This window comes from Strigops habroptila, chromosome 3 (assembly GCF_004027225.2).
Source record: "Strigops habroptila isolate Jane chromosome 3, bStrHab1.2.pri, whole genome shotgun sequence".
NCBI classification, from domain to species: domain Eukaryota; kingdom Metazoa; phylum Chordata; class Aves; order Psittaciformes; family Psittacidae; genus Strigops; species Strigops habroptila.
Genome location: NC_044279.2, coordinates 6,804,336 through 6,823,696, shown reverse-complemented (window position 1 = coordinate 6,823,696; position 19,361 = coordinate 6,804,336). Strand labels below are relative to the sequence as shown.

The 19,361-nt window shown below is 40.5% G+C and overlaps 1 protein-coding gene across 3 annotated transcripts in view; it reads right to left on the bottom strand.

Moving 5' to 3' along the window:
- Positions 1-2,840: 2,840 nt before the first annotated feature.
- The window catches only part of CDC123 (cell division cycle 123), a 40,514-nt gene continuing 23,993 nt past the window's right edge, over positions 2,841-19,361 (bottom strand). For all 3 annotated transcript variants that reach the window (XM_030480469.1, XM_030480471.1, XM_030480470.1), the window contains 4 exons: positions 15,717-15,745; positions 10,043-10,171; positions 8,109-8,246; positions 2,841-7,336 (listed from right to left, as the gene is read on the bottom strand). In XM_030480469.1, coding sequence (XP_030336329.1) covers positions 7,310-7,336; positions 8,109-8,246; positions 10,043-10,171; positions 15,717-15,745 — 323 coding nt within the window. In that variant the 3' untranslated portion in view covers positions 2,841-7,309. The remainder of the gene's footprint in view (positions 7,337-8,108; positions 8,247-10,042; positions 10,172-15,716; positions 15,746-19,361) is intronic.

The following is a 19,361-nucleotide window of genomic DNA, read 5'->3' as shown; positions in this document are numbered from 1 at the left end:
GATACTATATGAGGCCCTTAGTGACATGGTTTAGTGGTGGTCTTGGCAGTCGTGGGTAATGGCTGGACTTGATTTTAAAGGCCTTTTCCAACCTAGTTAGTTCTATGATTCTATGATTCAATGCTTGGCTGCTCTCCAGTGACCAACATATTTCTCGCAATACTGTGCCTAAAATGACACATCTCAGTACACCATCCCCACATCAAACAAAATAATCTCTCATTACTTCCATCCCTCTCTCCTGCTAGCCCAGAACAACACCTGCCTTTTTCCTCCCCCACCAGCTTATTATCGCCTTGCATTTAATGGTCCCTACTGTAACTTACCCACTCCCACTGTACTGCTGCTCTGCCAGCTCTCTCCCCATTTTGTACTCGAATGTCTGATTTCTCCTCCTAACTACAGCACTTTGCGCTCGCCTTTATCAAATTTCTCCTCGTTATTTCAGACCATTTTCCCTGTGTGTTACGGCCATTTAAATTCTGATACAGCCCTCAAAAGTGCCTGCGTGTATTCTCAAGCCAGTGACAACTGCAGATTTTTATACAGGCTATTTATTTCCCTGCTCCAGCCATTAATGAAGTTATGGAAAAATACAGGGCCTGCAATAACATGTATCACGGTCTCGCTCACAATACCCTCTCTGGCTACATACCAATAGCTATTTCAAGTGCAATTTTTCTGCTACGTTGTGATAATTTAGTTGATTTCCTTTTTTTTTTTTTTTTGCTTGTAAAAAGGATATAGTGAGGCAAAGAAAACACCAAATGCATCAGTTATCTCTGAATCATCCATCATTTTTTCTCCGTCCCCTCATCTTTTCACACTTAATCATGTGCCTTTCCTTCCAATTTCTGCGGTTTCATTTTGATTGATCCTTACAAGTCCTTGCTATGCCATTTTCCCTACACATGAGGAGATTGCTACTGGGTCATTAAAAAAGCACTTCCCTCCAGTTATCACACCCATCATCTCCCAAACGGACCCAGGCATCAGTACCCACACTTACCAAAACTGCCTTTCATAAGCGGTCCTTCTTTGGCTGCTCTCATCTCCCTGTTTTCTCAAGAGCAGCAAATGCCAACTCCACGACCACCTCTGACTTTAGGATTTTTAACAACTTCGAATAAGCGTGGCTGTAATCCACAACAGCCAACTCTAGAATAACACCCTGTATCTCCTGAAATACAAACTGTGTCCTCTGGGAAAAAAATAAAGTCCATGAACTCTTTGTCTTTTCAAGTCTGTCCATGTTGGGTACTTTCCCAACAGACGCCCAAGCAGCGAATACCTCCCATTTCCATCAGACTTCATTGAGAATACTGGTGGATGAAGAACTGGACATGATCCAGCAGTGTGCATTTGCAGCCCAGACAAGCCAACTGTATCCTGGGCTGCATCACAAGAAGCAGGACCAGCAGGAAGGGAGGGGTTTCTCCCCCTCCACTCTGCTCTGATGAGACCCCCCCCTGCAGTTCTGTGTCCAGCTCTGGGGCAACAACACAAGAGGGATGTGAACCTGCTCAAGTGAGTCCAGAGCAGGCCACAGAGATGCTCCGATGCTCCGGTGGCTGGAGCAGCTCTGCTCTGGAAACAGGCTGAGAGAGCTGGGCTGGTTCAGCCTGGAGAAGAGAAGGCTCCGGGGATAACTTACTGCAACCTTTACATACTTAAAGGAGGCTTCTAGGAAAGATGGAGAGAGACTTTTACAAAGGCCTGTAGTGACAGGACAGTTTTAAACAGAAAGAGGGAAGGTTTAGATTGACATTAGAGAAGAAATTTTTCATTATGCAGTTGGTGAGACACTGGCACAGGGTGCCCAGAGAAGCTGTGGCTGCCCCATCCCTGGCAGTGTTCAAGGCCAGGTTGGACACAGGGGCTTGGAGCAACCTGCTCTAGTGGAAGGTGCCCCTGTCCATGGCAGGAGGTTTGGACTAGATGCCCTTAAAAGTCCCTTCAAACCCAAATCATTTTGTGACTCTATGATTTTCAAGCTTCGTAAATATGGACACTGTTACGTTCAGTATCACACCTCCAGCCCTTCCTGCATGACAGGTCTCAGTCCGGTACTGTGGTCGATCTCTCAGTCTCTGCAATGCCCATCAACCATTTTTTGACATACATTGAGCTCCTCTTGTGTATTCCTCATACTGGTGTACAGACATGTTGCTTCATTCTCTCTTCTGTATCTTACAGTCCCAGTTAACTCATTTACATCAATGAAGTGCAACACTCTGGCAGAACACAGAGTTTCATAGAAGCTAAGACAGAAAATTTCAAGCCCCTCCACCATCTGGATTTGAGCCCGAAAGACTAGAAATAATACGTATTGCTTGTTCTTTTTCTCTTGGCTAGAAATGCTGTTTAGGAGTCACAAATCTCTCCCGAAAGTTTATTTGTAACTAGGGTAAGAAAGGTTCTGCATTTTTGACCAACCACCCTTTTCCTCCAACCTGCTTAAACACATCATTGAAGAAGCCTGGTCAGCTATTAGGGGGACCCTAAAACACTTTTGGTACCCAGGGAGTACACTGCTATGGTAGTTCACACACAGAGATAGAGCTGGTCACCCCTTAGAAGCCCCCACACTCTTACTACTACAACAAATTACTACTTATGCACTTCCTATCTTTGAGAAAGCTCCAGGTTTGCAAGAAATACCCCACTTATGGCAACAAGTCTTACTGTAATTGTACCTCAAGTTGGAGACTTTTTCTTACAGAGGTCACTGAATTCAAACAGAAGTAAAGGCCCATAGCAGGGGGTTGGAACTAGATGATCTTTAAGGACTCTTCCAACTCAAACCGTTCTATGATGAATTCAACATCCAGGCAAACATTTGTTAAGACAGATTTATTAAATCTCTGCGTATCAGCATTACCAAGTATCCCTCATGAATCAAAAGCAGCATGGTCTGGTTCTGTATTACACTTGAAGGCCCATCTTCTCTTAGCCAAAAATATGTATTTTAGTTCAACATTATTTCTGGAAGTGACAGACTTGCTATCCAAACACCACCTGAATTGCATTCTCTTGGCCTTTAAGGTTGAAATTAGTTACCAGTTACCACATTGATTTGCCTGTTTACAACCACTGACAGATACCCCACAGTCTTCTCCAGCTATCCAACACTCAGATTTGGGACAGTTTGTGAAAGCTAAACTAACTCACTCAGATGTGTTCAAAGGTAACAGAAGTATTTTTATGAGGGTTTGTGCCATGCTATTACCCATCTTCACACTACGACTGATCTATTTGGGAATCCTTTCGCCTGGCAACGCTCTCTCAAAAGCCTGAAGTCATGATGGTTAGGTCTATGGTCTATGTTGCTTAAATGGGCATCTGAACTGTATCTCCCTGTATGGCCCATCCCTGGTAGTGCTCAAGGCCAGGCTGGATGGGACTTGGAGCAACCTGCTCTAGTGGAAGGTGTCCCTGCCCGTGGCAGGGGGTTGGAAATAGATGATCTTTAAGGTCCCTTCCAACCCAAACCATCCTATGATTCTCTGATCTCACTGGGTACCTTTTTCCTGGGCAGCACTGCATCCTGGACATCAGCAACAGGCAAGTGCATTAGAAGGTGAACTTTCTAGCTAAGGATGTCAGACGCAGTTATGAGGATTTCTACAAGCCACACACTGTGACCAGAATCCAACAAGTGACATTCATTTTATTGAGACTCAGAGATGGCTATTATTCACCCGCTTTTAGGTTTGGGTTTTTTTCCAGGTATTATAAAGCACTCAAAACCATCTTTTTCTAAGAGGGAAGGAAAAGTGGACAGAGAGGGAGGGTTTAAAATTCAGACCAGTATTATCCATGGTGCTGCTTATTCTAAACTTCACATTCACCCAAATATCAGATTAGTGTGGAGAACACTGGAAAAAGAGGAATCAAAGGAGTACAAACAGAATGGACAGTCTGCAACCCGGAAGTACAGGAGCATTATTCCAAATCCTGAAGTAAACCAGTATATGTTAACAACTACTACTTCAGGGGTTAGAGGAATCTTGATCCCCAGTATCCATCTGGGAGATCAGATACCACAAGCATTGGCTGTGAAAGTGAACTTATCTTTGGTGCTCCTGGCAGAGCTGCAGTCCAAGAACTGAGCCTCACTGCACTGGAGCCATTGGACACAGCCAGGCTTCTTTACACAGACGTTAATACTTGCCAGGCTCTAGAACTGTGTGCTACCTTTCCTTCAAGCTTCATGTTTGCCATCCAGGTGAGATTACAAGTATCTTTATACAATGTTTTAAGCATATAACTAAGAATACATAGTATATAGCTGGCCCTTACTCAGCAAATGGTGATCACATCATTGAACCACACGAACAAGGACCCGAACAAGTAGATTTTTGTATTTTCACATTTCTGTATGATGCCTACAGGCAGGAACTGATTTTATGACGACCTGAAATAAAATTGTCATATACTATTCAGTTTAAAATTGATCTAAAGCATTTTTAATGTATCAACATGAGCTTCCACACGTCCCCAAGAGGAATGGTTGTTAATTATCCTCACAGATCAAAAGGACATATGGGATGAAAATTCTTTTAGAAGAGGAATCAATCTTTAATCTAGCAGACAAAACAAAAACCCAAACCCCAACATCTGGTTACCTGAAGTTGGAGAAAGCAACGAAGTAAATATAAAGCATGTATTTAAATTGCAAGGATATTTTTGGGAATCCGATTATGTAGGACAGATTTTTATAATGGGGACTTCTCTGTATCAGGCCTTGAACATGGGACTAGCATTTTTTCTCTGCTATCTTTTACAGTTCTTCATTAAGATTAAGCCCAGAGGAAGTGGCATAAGTTCTTGCAACTCTGAAATAAAGTTAATTATCAGTGTTTGATAGCTTGGCTGAGCAGTCCATTAATTCAGAGTGGTCATCTGTTACTAAATCATAGGGGAGAAAACCACACTTTGAATTCACTTATCACCAACATACAACTATACAGAGAAGTGTCCGAGTATGCTAAACAGCTGTTGAAAGTGATGAGGGATGGAGGGGTAAGCTGTGCCAGAGGCAGGAGATAGGAGCAGCAGATGGTGGTCCTTTATTATGGTCATCCTTTAAGTAGAGGACCAGCACAGGCTAGCAACAAGCAAAGCTGTTTAGGAAGCCAGGAACTGGGCCAGTGTCGGATTCCACCACGATTTGTCCTGGAAGAACTCAACTATAAATGCAGAGCACCCATAGAAGACTGCAGTTCCTGCAAACATATGAAAGCTGCCAGCAAGTCTAAGAGCTCTGCACTGATTGCGGTCAGTTCACTTGGTGATGCCATTTTCAGGGTAAATAACAACGTCAAGAAGCAAAGGACTGTTAAAAGGCCACCACACTCCAGCCTACTCACCTAAAGGGACACTCTAGAGTGCAGAGGGTCCCATCAAACTGGTCCTGATGCCATATATGTGGTGAATATCCAGCACAGTAAGCTGTGATAATGGTAAATTAATTAGTGGAGCCCACAGAAAAAGATGCAGGAAAGTACCTTGCAGCTTTAAACCAAGATTCAGTATTGTTTAAAGACAATATCTGTAGTTCAGAAGCATTTATGAGTCTGCTGGAAATTCCGGGGTGTTATCTCTATTAAGGAAGTGTGGTGAGATCATCACAATAGTTTAAGTTATGGCTAGAAATGTTAAAAGAAAAAGGAAAGCTGTGTTGGATTTTTAAGTTTTGAAGTTCCCACCTGATTTAGAGACACAAACCCTCTGATAAGGGTGAGAAAAATGCATCCAAAGTCCTGAAGGATTAGTTATAGCCCAGCCCTGAGTTAATGATAATCTAATTTGTGTCCAAAAAGCTACTGAGAGGTGATTCCATTGCTTCAAGGGTAGGGATAGATCTCGTACTCTGACTCCAGGAGCTTTAATGTGTGACGTTTCATCAATGTATTTGGTAGAACTGGATTCTTAATCTGCATAATCTTTAACAAGAGTAAGTATTCATTCAAAACTGAAGATAAAGACAGTAAGTAATAATTTAACATCTAAGCTCAGATTTAACATCTAAGAACAGATTGTAACTGAGCACCATATCAATTTGACAGCAAAAGCAAAGCAAAGAAACATGAACAGCTTTATATACACACAGAAGGTATCACATAACTGGTTTGAAATAGGAACCAGTTTCCAGGGGCTATGAGCACCTCCAAACATCCTTTCATTTCAACAGGAATTGTGCACACTGTTAAGAGATTACTGAGGCCATGCAAACACCTACATCCAAAAGTTAGCTGCTACTTCACCTGAAACTGTCCTCCCTACACCTCCCAAGTAACAGCAACTGGTAACAAGTCCTTCTGTGTTCCCAAATTTAGCCAAGCTTCCCTTTATACAAAAAACATGAAGTACCACCAAATGAATACAGATCTTTAAGAGCTGAAAGAATAATCATTTTCTTGAGAAACTCAAAGATGTGCTACAAAAGAAACAAGACCCAGCCCACATATAAAATTACAGGTGGATGTTATGTTTAACTATTTCTATTAAAGCCACAGATGATGTCTAGTACAAAATCATGTTAAAAAAAAAGTTTCAAGAAAGCTTTACTATGAAAATGAAATACAACGTGGTGAAGTTTAACAAAGTCCACAGCTTTAGCTATTGTGAAAATATTATTTACTTGAAATGCATTCAGAATTTCAAATTCCTGAAATGCAAAATTTTCACACCTTAAGTACCCTACCACAGCTGCTCTCCAAAATGAAGAATTAGCCTTCATAGCACAGGAAAAAAAATGCCTTCTCCACTTCTTGTTACATAAAGGAAGGATGAGAAGTGCTCCCAAAAGAAAGCCAATTTACAATTTTAAAAGCTTATTACAGAAAAAAACCCCACACATTCCTTTCTTTCCTTGTGACTCTACAATATTTTAAGCAAGACTGTGCCTAAATTCAGAGGATGCTTGATATTTTAACTGCACAAGCATTAAATGTTGTATTTATCACTGAAGAGTCCAAGAGCACACCTCAATGGCATCAATCTTCACATTATGAGATAGGAAAGCAGTTGTTCTGTTGTACTCAGATTGTTGCTTGCTCGCACCATGGTGTAACTGCATTTAACCTGGAATCCAGTGAGAACTCACCCTGTCATTTCATGTTTCCCTGAAAAAGCCTTTCTACACTTTTACATAAACCAACAGCCACACAGGATGAACAGCTCTTTGGTGCTTTCATTCACTATAAAAAGCAGGTTTTCTTTAAATTGATAGCTTAATAGTTATGCTAAATAGAGTTTTTGCCACATTTCTTGCTTGTAATTCAATGTAATGCTTCTTGATACCTCAGTCATCATCTTGCTGATTTCTTTTCTGTCAACAGAACAGGACAGTTCATAATGTTAGGACACAGGTATCTGAAGTAAGAGCACTAACAAATCATGACAAGTGTTCCCAGATACAGTGGGTCTTGGACAGGGAATACATTTCTAAGCCATTTTTTGAATGATAAGAGATAATGTTTCCAGGAAATGGAACAGAGCAATATCAGCTCTCTCTCCCATCCCAAACTATAGAATTTTATTTCCAGTAAAGAACAAGAGATTTGCAACAGAAACAGAATATATAAGAACCAGAAAACATGATAGTGGTAGTAGAAGTCAGTGGTCAAGACAAAGGCAACCTGCCCTCCCTTCCCTTGCTTAAACAGATGTCATGTTTTCATGTCACTGTTCATCTAAGAAACAAAGAAATTGTACTTAAAAAGGAACAAGTGTTTGTTTTTTCTTAATATACTTAACTTCTAACTTTTAAAGAAGTTCTTAAAAGCATTAGCTTCAGCCATTCAAAAAATACATTTCCATTTATACTACATTTGCATTTACATTTAAATCAGAAAGAAAACAGCTTCTTCAGGAAGATTTGTCAAACTGCATTCACTGCTTCCCATAAAGATAAAATTAATTATCTGAAGCGAGCTCAGTATGAAAGCTTGCTCTTCATACTTCATAAAGATCAACCCAACAACACATACAATACTTCTGCTGTTACTATGTAACCCATGTTAATTACAAAAGAACAATTCCAGGCACTTTGATGCTGCTATTTCACAAAGATGAATTAAATGTTTTTCACTATTTCTTACCAGTTTAAGAAAGTCAATTAATTTGTGAACATCCTCTCCTGTAGAAAGGTCCACAAAGTCTTTCGGCAGTCGGTAACTCAGGTACGGACTAGGCTGGACAGTAACTTTACTGTTTGTACAACGGAAAACTGGAGAGTCCTTTGCAAAACATATTGGATAAGACAAGAATAGTGTATGTGAATAAAGTCAGAAATGGTTTCTGAGCTCCTTCGTGAGATGGAGTCACTTTGCCAACGAGTTTATTTGGCATTCATTCAATTAAACCTGTGCTTTCTAAGGATTGTAGTTTTCTTATTAAAAACTGATCCCTTAAGACCAAAAGTCAAATGTTAGTAACAGTCAACTAAAGGCATTTATTCCCTCACTTTGAAGTTTCTACAATGTATCAATTATTAATGCACTTAATATACATATGCTTATAACAGTGCTGTTTCTTATAGCTGGAGCTATAAGAAACTTTGGGCAATAGTATTTGCATAAATATGTGGATAAAAAAAGTCTTTACAACAGAATCTCTAAACTTGTCTTCACATGTTCCTTGCTTAAACCCATATTTGCAAATATAACCTTTCTGAAATTAAGATCTAAGATTTCCAACCAATTTACTTACTTATAGCTCCATAAAATATCCAAAAATATCTCTAAATGCTCAATCGTGGCAACAGGTTTTGGGTAACTTAATGTAAGTTTCAGTTCAACACACTGACATGCAATGCTATTGCCCACAATACGGCAATAAGCGGCTTCATTTTGAGGACAGAAGTTCAGTTACTTCACACCAGACTGTGATCGGATGTAACCTGAAGCATGAAGACAAGTCATTCTAGTTTTCATCCAGACTTACACCAGAGTAAATTGGGTGAAGCATGTGGCACTGAGAAATAGAAAATCCTCAAAACAAAATTCAGGTATTTCATGGACAGCTCAAGAATTGGGAGTGTGGTTTAACAAAAACACAGCTTTTAGCAGGAAGGTTCATTGAATGGGTCTTCAAGCGGTGAAACTACAAGAAAATAGCATGAACAGAGTGGTGTATTTCCCTTCCAATGTGTTGTGAAAAGGGTGACAGAACTAAAGCAAAGCTCCGACGTTAAAATCAGCTCAATAAAGCTTGTCACTCCAGTTACCTCTAATGCAGTTTAACAGCCACAAGATGAAGAAAAGCTCACACTATCTGACTAGCATCTCTCCTCTGACAACTGCCAAGTGTTCCCAAGATACAGTAGCATGCTACTTCATATCTTCTATGCAGCTGTCCAAGGACTCGTTAAGATGGTCTCAAGCATGCAGTGAGAAAAAAGCTGGAGTACAAATAAATGAAGACTATTCCTCCCTCTCTATATTAATGGGAAGTTATTTGTTTCTATGGAGGCAATGCAGCTTGGAAGAGGGATAGAAAATCCCTGCTCTGCAAGTCCAGGGAGTTCAACCAGAGGACAAGGCTTCCCTGAGGGCATTTGACATGAGGAAGAGACAAAAGTTAATCTTCTTTTCGCCTACCCCCAAACATAAATCTGGAGCTCTGGGAAACTGTATGACAGATATCGGGAACAAAGCAGAACTTTAAGTGATTAAATAGAAAAGTAATAGATTTTAAGAGAAATTGAAAAGAACACATAAAAACTGTATAAAAGCAATTTCCAGTGCATCTTCCTCGCAATGTGATCAAAGCTGGATCAAGATGGATTTGTGCTGTTTGAACTAAAACTTCCCTTATAGGCATCTAAAACCAGGATGTGATGCATGTTGAGATTAACTACCGTCTAATACAGTAGATTCTACTTACAAAGAGTTTACATTTCATGAGTTAAGAACCTCTATTTACCTCAATGGTATTTGCATCACAAATTGATTATCACAAAGACAGACAGACAGAACAAGTAAAGGCCATAACGCCTCTTGGATATTAGCCCTCCCTCACCACAGGGCTGTACCTGTTCTGTTGCTTCCCCTTCTCCCTGGTCTCCTTTCAAGTTTTTCCCAGAGGTCAGTTCTTCCCATGTAAACAGCAGAGAGTCTGTTACTTCACCAAATGGGTTAAAATCTATTAACCAAATCTTACCCTGCAATGGAACAATGGAAGCATTAAAACAAGCCACAGAATTAAAACAACAAAAAAGAATACACATCCTTCTGTTACTGTAGAATGCTTGGTCTTTAGGTAAAAAGATGTCAAAATTGAAATCACCATTCAAATATTCTAACATCCTTTCTATTGGACACAGTTTTAACATTCATCAAGCCATGACTTACTAATTCATTTATTTGTTTAAACAGAAGATCAAACAAAGCTCAAATAAACTGAATTCAGTTCTACGCAAGGTGCTTTCACATGAGACCATGGATGTTCTATCTAATCCTCATGGTCCCCCTCTGACAGCATGAACAAGGAATGGGAACAACCAACCAACCCACCCAGCCAAACAGGGATTTTGCTTTCCATCAAAAGCCACCTCAACACTATTGTGCATTCAGCAGTCTACAAGAATTGCTGTTCTTGGTTTCAGAAAGGACTGGAAAAACACAGAGCAGGGTCTGCAAAATGCTAGTGGAGATCATGAAAGCCAAAAGGTGCTGCACAGATAAAGAATAAATAAGAGGCATTGTCAATATAGCCATTACTAGGAGTCCAGATTAGTTTCTCCTGCCTCATCTTTAACACGTTTGTGTTCCAAACAGCATGCACAACAGCACAACTGAAAAATAAAAGCAGGGACACCAACAAAACATGTTAAAAGTAACAGAGATGTCTGCAGGGGAGCAACGTTTTGCATTCCTTGTGTCATCTCAAGATACAACCCCCAACACAGGGCCATCTTTTTTTACCCACGGCAGTATATTCTACTCAAATAAAGCAAAACATTGTAATAAATTAAAATGACATATGACTACAACTGCTAGTAAGAATTTGCAAAACAAGTATTACATCTGGAAGAAATCAGACCTATCAAATATGGAAAGAAAAAGGTTGCTGCAACAGAAGCAGGACTGAAGCATTTTATTGTGTTTAGTGAAGATCAACTGGTGTTGGAAACCAAACCTGAAGACTGTGTAGCTACTAAAAACTTATTTTGCTTTCTCTCTTTCTTTCCCTTATTCCTGAAGGATCTTCTTTCTTTAAAAGATCTTGATACAAACAGAAGTATCTTCAATGATTTACACTACAGCCATCTGGTTTCTAACTTGCAAAGATGCTTTTGAAGCCTTCAGCCACAAGCATAGACAAATAAAGAATAACTAAGAGGCATTTGTAACATAGCCATTACATGGAGTAACATGGAAACGTCTTCTCCCACCCACACTACCTAAATCGCCCCCACAGGCACTATAGAATAGGAAAAGCATGGAAACCCACACAATACAGAACACTCTGTACAATAGAATACTCATACAATACAAACACTCTGGCTGGTCTGCTACCATCCATAGGGAATTACTCATGCAGCTGCAGAGAGTCCCACCACAGAAAAACCAGTGATATTTACTTGTAAACTGGAACTGAATCAGCACCCCAACCACTGAGCTTTCATAGATACCTTCCTCTCAGCACAGATCCATGGGGTACAGCTCTCAGAACAGATTTTAAGAAGCCAATGCACCACAAGAGCAGTACTGAAACCAGACAGCTACAAGAGAAACTCTGCATTGCAGGGACACCTGAGTGGTTTCTTACTTGTTTTGGCAGGGTGAAGAAGCACAGATACACGTGGCTAAGTTGCAACACCTCTGCACTAATATTGTCACCACGGGTGCAGAGAGCAGACAGAGGCAAGCTCTGCTATCATTTCCATCTCGGTTCCTCTTCAAAGGGCAGTCACAAATTCTCATTATAAGCAATGTTTTACTTTTGCTAATGGGGACATCTCGTTAGCTCCAAGGCAGCAGGAGGAGGAATCTGTAATTTTAGATTTATTCTACCGCACTAGAAAAACAAGCTAATGAACCAATTTAATCACACACAGAGGCAATGGCTGGCAAAGTTTGTACAGCGGTTCAGAGAATCTCTTCTTGCATCAGAAATGTTTATACTTAATGAAGGACTTCTCTATGAAAGGCTTTCGCACAGACTCCTCCTCACCCCAAATACATGAAACAGCTTTTTCATAGGAGCTCAGGATCATTTCTCTAGAGAAGAAATGTACCCTGGAAAAAACTGAAAACTGGCTTTGAGACTACTGAAAGCAACCCCTGCTTTTTGTGAGCACCCAGCAGTATTTCTCCCTCCCTGCAGACAGCAGTACACCATCTACAGCACCAACTGTTTCCATGGGATGGTCTTAAATCTGAACTGAGCTTTGGTAGCTGCAAATTGATGAAAAATGGCAAAACAAACTAAATATCCCTTTTCAGGGCTCATTAAAGGGAGCGTATATAACCCTGGTTCAGTAAGCAAACAGTCTTTTCTTAAGATTAAATGCTCCTTCAAGTCTTACATGCAATGTCATGATTTAAATGTAGTTTCAGATGACTTGCACTGTGCATCTAAAGTAAAGCTATTTATCTGCCATCTTCTGGTACTAGTAATCTTTGTCAAATGAGAGCACAGAAATGAACAAGCCAGGAAAGCAAAGTTGTGCATATCTGGAGGGTAAAAAATCACCAACCTGTATTACATCAGATTTTTCTTCTCATCTTAAACTAGGAACCGATAGATTTACCCAATGATGTCAGCTTCACGCTTTGTTTTGCTAAAGCATTAAGCATGCTGCTGAAAGGAAGTGCCTGTGACAAAGACTGTTTAAAGGAAGTTAAAAGATAGATAAAATGCAAACTGAAGTGTTACATCTCCCTGACTCCAGCTGCACCTTCATGCACAGTGACAATGCTCACAAGGCAGAGACACAAGCAGTAGTTTGCCCATTAACAAGAGCAGCTCTGAGCTGGTCATGGTCTGGAGCCACTCACTGAATTTCCCTGTCTTACCACAGTGACTTGTCTTGAACATGGTTAGAAGCTGTTAACACCTGGGAGACAAAGAGCAACAGCAGAGCTGATTCTCAGGCTTGTCAGCTGTTGCACAATGATTGTGAACTGCTAGCAGCAAAAAAATACCCCCAAAACCCCAAAACCCAAATGAAATGGATCCAAATGAAAAGAGGCTACTAGTCCTGCAACACCACCTCTTCAGGACTGGGTCTCCAGATCATCCAGCATGGAAGACTATGTGACAGTGTTTCTTCCTTAAAAGATGACTTGTCTGCAAAGTCAGGCACTAGCTCAGAGGAGCTCGGTGAGGAGGGTGTAACAGGAAAGGTGGACACATAAAAGCTTGTTTTCAATCAAGTCACTGCTGCTTCTATGTCACACTCCAACTCAATGAGTAGGACCTGTGGCACCCTACTCTGTACAGTCTCTCCAGTAACTAAAGCAAGCATGGGGAGGGGATTGCTCTCATTCACAACCATATCAAAGAACAAGTTCTCCAAGCTGAATATTTAGAGTTGAAAGGATTTAAAATAAGCAGACACTGGACATATCTCTCCTTCTGTAGGTGAGGTTGCTGTGCAACCAGCCTGATGAGGAGCCTGGGCTCTGGAAATTAATCACACTCAGCAACACTCAATATTCTTTTGCTGCCTATAACTCACATACAAAGGGAACAATGAACAATACAGTTACAAACCACAAAAGTGTGTGTGAAAGGAGAATCTGACACACAAAGGGCTATCTGGCAGTTTACAAGACCTGAGCGTAGAAGGCACTGAGAGATATCTACTAACAGATACATTTTATCTTGACAGGTGAAGGAACACTGTTCATTTGAGATCACACAGGCTGAAACCTTTTACTTAAATAATCTGTCTTCTACTGAAATAATCTGTTCTTCAATGGCAGAACTTGGTTCAAAGCTGAAATGTTGCTCCTCAGTTTGCCTGACAGCACCCTCAAGTCTGACGACCCGAGCCTGGGCAGATAATTTTCACTACCATTCAGCACAGCTGGTTTTAGCCCATAGCCTGATTTTAGGTACCTATGTTAAAAAATAATGCTGAGTAACAGTACAACAGTTGTTTTCCACATGACACACATTCCTGTTTAGTTTCTGTTTTGCATGATTTACTATTACACCATTACAAAATACTTGAGCAACATTCAAAGTCAGAACCAGGACTTACTACAAACACTCCCAGCTCAACTGAAATAAAGACCTTCTCCAATCCCATAACTGCAAACAAGTCAAACAGTGAGATTCATAATTGTACAGAGCAAAAGTATACAGCCACTGGTTTTACATTTCTGGGTTAGGATTTGGAGACTCTTTAAGCTAAAACACTTACTTTTCATGCACTAATGTGATTCTCCAAATCAGGTTGTGATTCCCAAAATCCAGTTCTGAGATTTAAAGCTACATAACGCATTTTTGGTTGTGGTTGCTTTTAAAACAATACACGTGTGCCTTTCAAGCACAGTTCATCTGACCTATTTCTCTCCATTGATACTAGGAGGGGTCAAGGTGACTAACTCTGATCTTGACACCTGAAGTTCAGATGGGACATTTCTCCCCATGCTGTTACTATCCAGATGTTTGGGATTCTGATCTGCTGAGCGCTCAAAACCACAGCTGGAGCAGTTTGAAAAGAAAAGATTAGCTTCCATTTGTCACACACTGGGCATGTTATATTCATATACTCTTCAGACAACTATCCCTTTGTACCCTAGATTTCCACATATGAAGTACAAGTTATCATTTTCCAACCTCGTGGGGATAATCTGAAGGAATATTAATGCTTAGTTTCAGTAAGTTCAGATACTATACGGAAGAACATCGGGGGGGACAGGGGTGTTGTGTGAAAATATTTTGTAATAATCCCCTAGATTATTTTTTAGTGAGCAAAATATCACCCCCACCTTATTTTTTTAAATACACAGTCACTGAGGCTGAATGTTCAGCTACATTTCCATTAAAAGTACCCAGAGTAAGCACTAAGCAAAGGGAACCTTAGCAACAGGTAGTGCTTTGCTAAAGCAATTTAGCAATGTTGTGTAATACTGATAAAGTATCTATCTCAAAAGAAAATGCCTCAAGCCTGTCAGTGTTCAAGAGGCATTTGGACAATGCCCTTAATAACATGCTTTAATATTTGGTCAGCTCTGAATTGGTCAGACAGTCGGACTAGAGACCGCTGTAGGTTCCTTCCATCTGAAATAGTCTATTCTGTTCTAAATGATTTCAGCAAAGACTCTCTGTGTCATAATGAAAACTAAATTGCCTCCACTAGATCTATAGAACTGGCAGAACTGCAGCTGAAGCAAAGTTATGTACTTTCAGACAGGCTACTTCTCTGGAAGGTATTTACTAAATAATTACATCACTGGCACAGACATATTTACACTCCTAATCCTATTATCCTCCTACCGTAGACAGTGTCTTAACATAGAAAAGGACCTGGGGAACAGAATGACAACATCAAGTATTTTGGGGTTTTTTTGGGAGGTTTGCTTAGGGGTTTTGGTTTGTTTTTTTCCTTTGTTTTCTTGGGTTTTTAACTTTTTGTTTTCCCCAAGGACCACTTGTAGGCAGATGAAGCTATCATTTCCTTCATCGCTGTAGCATTTCAGGAAAGCTTTCCACAGAATAAAGTTATACACAACCTATTGTTCACTTACCCTGCTGTCTCTGTACACATCAAACACAACTGAAAAGGAGAAAAAAGCAAAAGTTAAGATTAAGATATATACAGAAGATGTCTAAATCTTATGAGATACTTGTGTACAAAGCACAATCTGCAAAGTCAATATGCCCAAGGAACTGCAAGCCAGAATTAGGTTTGTTTCCAAGAGGGAGTTGAAACATTTCAAGAACCACCGTTAATGCACTGAGAGGTTTTTCCATTTAATGATGGTTTCATCTGTTGAGTTTTCCCCCCCCAAAGAAGAACATTTGATAAACTCTTAGCCCAAGGAGAAGCTTATCTTTGACATTAGTGCTGTTTGCTTTACAGCAAAGCTGAGAAACTTCAAGGAAGGATCAATTCCACTGTGCCAGACATCGCGCTAACATTTAACAAGGGAAGTTCCTGCCTGACAGAGATTAGGACTGCAGCAGATAACAAGACAAACAGGTTGCAGGAACAAAGGGGGCGGTGGGCGTGCTGAGGAGGAGGTGGCAGTGAAATGGCTGTTTACTGTCACCCAGAGCAGATACAGCACACCTACTGATTGTCAACAACTCTTTCAAAAAGAACCTTTGCTACCCCGTGATTGATGCAAAGCTGCCTTGGGTAGCTCTATTGTTGTCCCTCCCCTTGACTGAATTAGGCCTGAATCTTTGAACATGCATCTTTCTAGTAGCTTCTGTTCTGTATGGTTATTCAGCTAGGGAAGTCGACAGATAAGCAGTCAGGCACGACTACATGCAGAACTTGTACCCATTTAGCAGAAAGAAAGAAAGAAAAGCCAGATTTAGAAAAAACTCAGACAAATGCTCTACTGTCACTTCCTTCACTATGAAGGAAAGGAATATTTCAGCTAAGAGATTTCCCAATACATGCTGGATAAACTAAACTCAGGATATGACTGAAGAACACTTGAGCCTCAGTGACTACTCATGAAGCTGCCTGTCAGTAACAGGGATGTTGATTGATCACATCCATGTGATTGATCACATGAGTAAGGCTACTCAGCAATTTAATCTAACATTTCCTGTAAAGTTGGCTGGGCTAAGGGCAAACCACAACTCAACCAGTCACGTAAGTGTTTTTGCCCATCTAGCCTAAAAATCCACAGAGCTCTTTGCACAATCTCAGTTACGTCACATTAAAATGTCACTCTGGGATTAAGAGCTGTATTTCCTTGAGAAGACAAGCCCTGAGTGCCTTAAGTCATCAACACAAAGAGGAGCACAGCAACCCTAAATTTCTTCTCTAGCTGTTTATCTGAACATGTTGCCTGTACCACGTACTCTCAGTAGTCATATCCCATTAATGGAATACTTGCATCTGAGCTCTATTATCAAACGATGCCTGTCTGATTAAAGCAAGGCTATGTGGCAATCGTTGAGGCTAATGGCATTTAGCGGGATTTGCATCCCTGTTAAGACTGACTGCACATTGGTGACCAGTTCAGGATACTCACAAACACTGAACAGAGAAAACCCAAACTGTTCCCTCTTCTTAGGGACCACCTCAGAGCAGAAGTGTCATGAGCCAGTGAGACTGTAGAAGAACTTTATCAGCAATAGCTCAAAATGGAGGGTAAGCCAAGGCTCGACTCTACAATATCGATACCTCCAGAACACTGTTCTTACTGGGCTCTTATGAAAAGTATTTAGAAGATTCTAACATCATTTAGAACTATTTATAAAGCATTCACCCATCTGTTATCCTACTGCTCTGACTCTGTAATGCTTCAGCTGCTCTGACTCAACTCTTCCATCTGGAGATGCTACCAGACCAACTGGAAAAAGCAGAGCAAACAGCATCAAAATCCCCAACGAAACAAGAAGTCAGGAAGAGAAGCTATCATACCTTGCCTTCAAAAGCAAACAAACAAGCAAACCCAGATTTTTACTGTTAACAACACATATGCTACCAGACGGTGGAGCAACGGATATGACGGGGGATGAACGAAAGGTGGTAAAAAACCCAAACCAAACACCAAACAAACAGGAACCAGTTTCTGCATGGCATTTCTCTGCAGCTGGGCAAGTCACCAGCATCTAGTGCCCACAAAGAAAAGGTTAACAAACCCTCATCCCAGAAGGTCACCCTGAATCCTCCTTTGCCCAGAGGTAACTCGACGGCATAGTTTTATGTCCTTTACGTAAGATGACAGTTCAGACCTTTCAGTTTCAGTGCCTGAATCTAGGCATCAATTTCCTAAAATAGTGCCCTGAATTTTTATCTAGCAGTTGATTACATACCAGCTAAAATTACATTGGAACACAGAGGAAAATTAAAAGACAGTAATCAGAATGTCAGATCTATATGACTGATCCATATCCATGAGGGATATGGACCTATTAAATTAATCTACTGATTTCCAGATGACTAGTCTTCTCCAAGCAGTGATCCTTGAGAACTTCTCAGGACTGAAATAAAGCAACCCTGCAGAGCCAAATGATTAAGAATCTTAAGATAACAGAGACTGGCATTAGAAACTATCGTTTTCAGAAAGTCAGGATAGGTCTATTTGATTGCTTTGGTGGCTCAGCAAAATAGTTAACCACAGAATCATAGAATAGTTTGGGTTGGAAAGGACCTTAAGACCATCCAGTTCCAACCCCCTGCCATGGGCAGGGACACCTCACACTAGACCATGTCACCCAGGGCTCTGTCCAACCTGGCCTTGAACACTGCCAGGGATGGAGCATTCACCACCTCTTTGGGCAACCTGTGCCAGTGCCTCACACCATGTTCAAAACTAAAGGCTGAGTTTTCAAAGCTTTATAGAAGACAATAAAACTACCAGACAATTCTTATATTAATGTATTTTACTAAACCGGGGTTTGGCCCGTACCAGACCCAATTTAAATTTCTCCATCATATTTTTCACCACTCGTGACCACCCAGCACAACACAACACTATCCAATTCTCACTTAACCATGCAAGGAAACTAAATCCAATGAAATTGGCAAAGGACTCCACATTTGAAGAACAAGACAATTTACTTAGGCTGCTTTGGTATATCAAATACCCCAGCCTTCATCCAAAAGTTTCAGCAGCTGAACTGCTGTGCACCAATATTCTAGGAGAAATTACTATAATTTCTTTAAAAGAAGCTTACAAATCCTTTCTCTGATGAATACATCAATAATTTAGCAGCAAACATCTGGCAGCATCTGTATAAACAGTATTCTTCTTACTACTGAATGCCTTCTGTTAAGCATTTCTTACCTCACTTCTCAGATTTAGAATCTTTCCTAATTAAAAACAAGTATAAGGGCAAAAGCCTTAAAAGAAAAAAGTCATTATGCTTCTGAGAGGATCTTCCACTCTTTCACTTTGTTGTGTTTTCCTGAAAAGCTGCAGCCTATTCCTTCAGGGTTCTTTTGTTGCCAGTTTTATAGTCATTCAAATACCACATTGCTCTGCATGCTCTAGCCACCAGAGCTATAAGACTCTCCCAGATTAAAAAGAATCAAGCCCTGTGAAAGCAATAGGTAAGGACAGACGCATAAACACAGACTTAAAATATCGGGGATGCCGTTATTTATCAAGAAGTACCCATTTTAACACTGATCTCCAGCAGTAAATTGGAATTTAGCACATTGTAACTCAATGTGCTGCAGAGGAAACGGGCCTGGCTCAGTA